The sequence below is a fragment of the Empidonax traillii genome, unplaced genomic scaffold (assembly GCF_003031625.1).
Source record: "Empidonax traillii isolate 1590-97213 ecotype Southwest subspecies unplaced genomic scaffold, ASM303162v1 scaffold376:size1174107, whole genome shotgun sequence".
Taxonomy (NCBI): Eukaryota; Metazoa; Chordata; class Aves; order Passeriformes; family Tyrannidae; genus Empidonax; species Empidonax traillii.
In genome coordinates, this window is record NW_020955569.1 from 1,172,410 (window position 1) to 1,174,344 (window position 1,935).

The window sequence follows — 1,935 nt, forward strand, 5'->3', positions numbered from 1 at the left end:
TTAGTATTTTCTTAAGGATAAAAAATTACCTAAATATGATTCATTTTAGATTTTACAATATAGAAAATTTGCAGCAATTTTATAAACCTAAGACACAGCATATTTCATTGTCTCCACACTCCGAGGTGGCTGAAAGGCCATTCTTTAAAATTCACAGACTGTGAGACGATACAGGTTGCACTTTTTGTCGTTCCAGCTCCCATCTGTGTACATCTCTACACATTTTTCTTTCCCTTTGCCATTAGGCTCATATTGGTGCCACTTGGTGTAGCCCAGAGGCACGCCAGTTATATATGTAAACTGGCCTGAAGTCTCACACTCTTTAATGCCCAAGTAAGCATATTGTTTGTACTGTTTCACGATGTCCATAATAGCTTTATTCTCTTCCTCATTCATGGGAGTTGCAAGAGTTCCTCCAGCCTCTTCACAGGATCGTAGTGCAGATGCAAAATCAGCTTTCTTTCCATTGGTAGCAAAGACTTTCTCTCCTACTTCTCTTATTTTCCCATTCAAAGCAAGTACTGAAACATAAAAAACAAACCAAACAAAAAACCTACTTAGCTTTTTAAATTTTCTGCAGCCTATTGAAGAAAAAGCAAAGAAAGGGAAATCAAGAGACAAAGAGCAAATTAAAAGTGATAAGAGGAAGAGAAGGCAAAAATGAGAGTAATGGATAAAGAGAAAAAAGATCTTAAATTTTACCAATCCACTAGTTTTTCCCCAAGTGTATTGTTATGCTTCTTGTGACCATCTGTCCTTATCTCCAAGATGAGGATGCCCCACTCACATTTGCTACATACTCTGTGAGCCCTGTTATATTGAGTGTGCTTTCTAAAGAGGATCAGTTTACTTCAAATTTGAGCAAGTGAAATAGAGAAGTGATATTTTTTTTTTTGTGAATTCTTTCTCAGAAAGAAACAATTTACCACCCTCAACAATCTGGTTGCTGATAGACAAAAATATGTGGTACAAAACTGAGGAGTTCCGATGAATCTGTGTGGAAAGTGCAACATCAGTTGTAATATTTTTCAAATAAATCAAATTTTAATAAATATGTGTTACAGTTGCTAAAAGAAATCCACTACTCCAGGGAAACAGAGTCTTGATTTCCTGAGCTTTGGATGAGAAAATGGAGTTTTGGGATGCAGTACCATTTTCAAATGCAATTTCTTTCCTGCAAGTCATGAATCTATAATTAATTTTGCCTACTGAGCTTAAAACTGTTTGTGAGTTGAAAAAGTAACAAGAGGAAGAATTACCGGCTTCAAGTTGGAAAAGTCGGTGTTGCAAATTTACTAAAAGTTTGTGGCAGTCAGTGTCCAGAGAACCAGGCAGACCTATACAGATAAAAATAAAGGTTATACAATCAAGCAAAACTAGGCTCTGATGATATGAACAATTCCCTTGACAAAACTAATAATTTTCCAGGACTAGCATGTAATAGTATGGTTTTTTTTTTTACATCCTCAGGTGTAAAATAAATATTTTCCCAGTAATTTTTTCATGTTGTTGTTAATCTATTGTAGAGCAGACTAGCAAAAACATCCAACCCTCTAAAATGCTACTAATTCCCCTCTGCACAGAACCAACTAAATTTTTCTAGGTTGAAGAATTTTGTTTGTTATATGTGTGAAATTGGCTTTGCAAAACAGAATTTGTCTCATTCCACTAAATGGTGGTGAACAAGCACAAGGGAGATTTTAGAGAGGGAACAGTTCCTATGACACCGTACCTTTTTTTTTTTTTTTTTTTTTTTGGTGTGCAGGGTGGATGCTTTGTGTTTTTACAGTGGGATCTTATTTCAGTGGAGGAATAAACACCTGTAGAGGAAACTTCCTGCATAGATAGTGTGAAATAGAGCCCATCCAGCAGTGCTTGCTAAAGGTGTACTTTAACAGTACTGTAAAGTATTGTAAAGGTAGATTCCTTTTTCAT

The 1,935-nt window shown here is 35.7% G+C and overlaps 1 protein-coding gene across 1 annotated transcript; it reads right to left on the reverse strand.

Annotated features, from left to right (window-relative positions):
- Positions 1–16: 16 nt before the first annotated feature.
- On the reverse strand, positions 17–1,403 carry LOC114062011 (pulmonary surfactant-associated protein A-like; the record flags this gene model as incomplete). Its single annotated transcript, XM_027893019.1, has 2 exons — positions 17–521; positions 1,260–1,403. Coding segments are annotated over 2 exons (521 nt in total), but the record flags the coding sequence as incomplete, so codon positions are not given.
- Between the last annotated feature and the right edge of the window lie 532 nt (positions 1,404–1,935).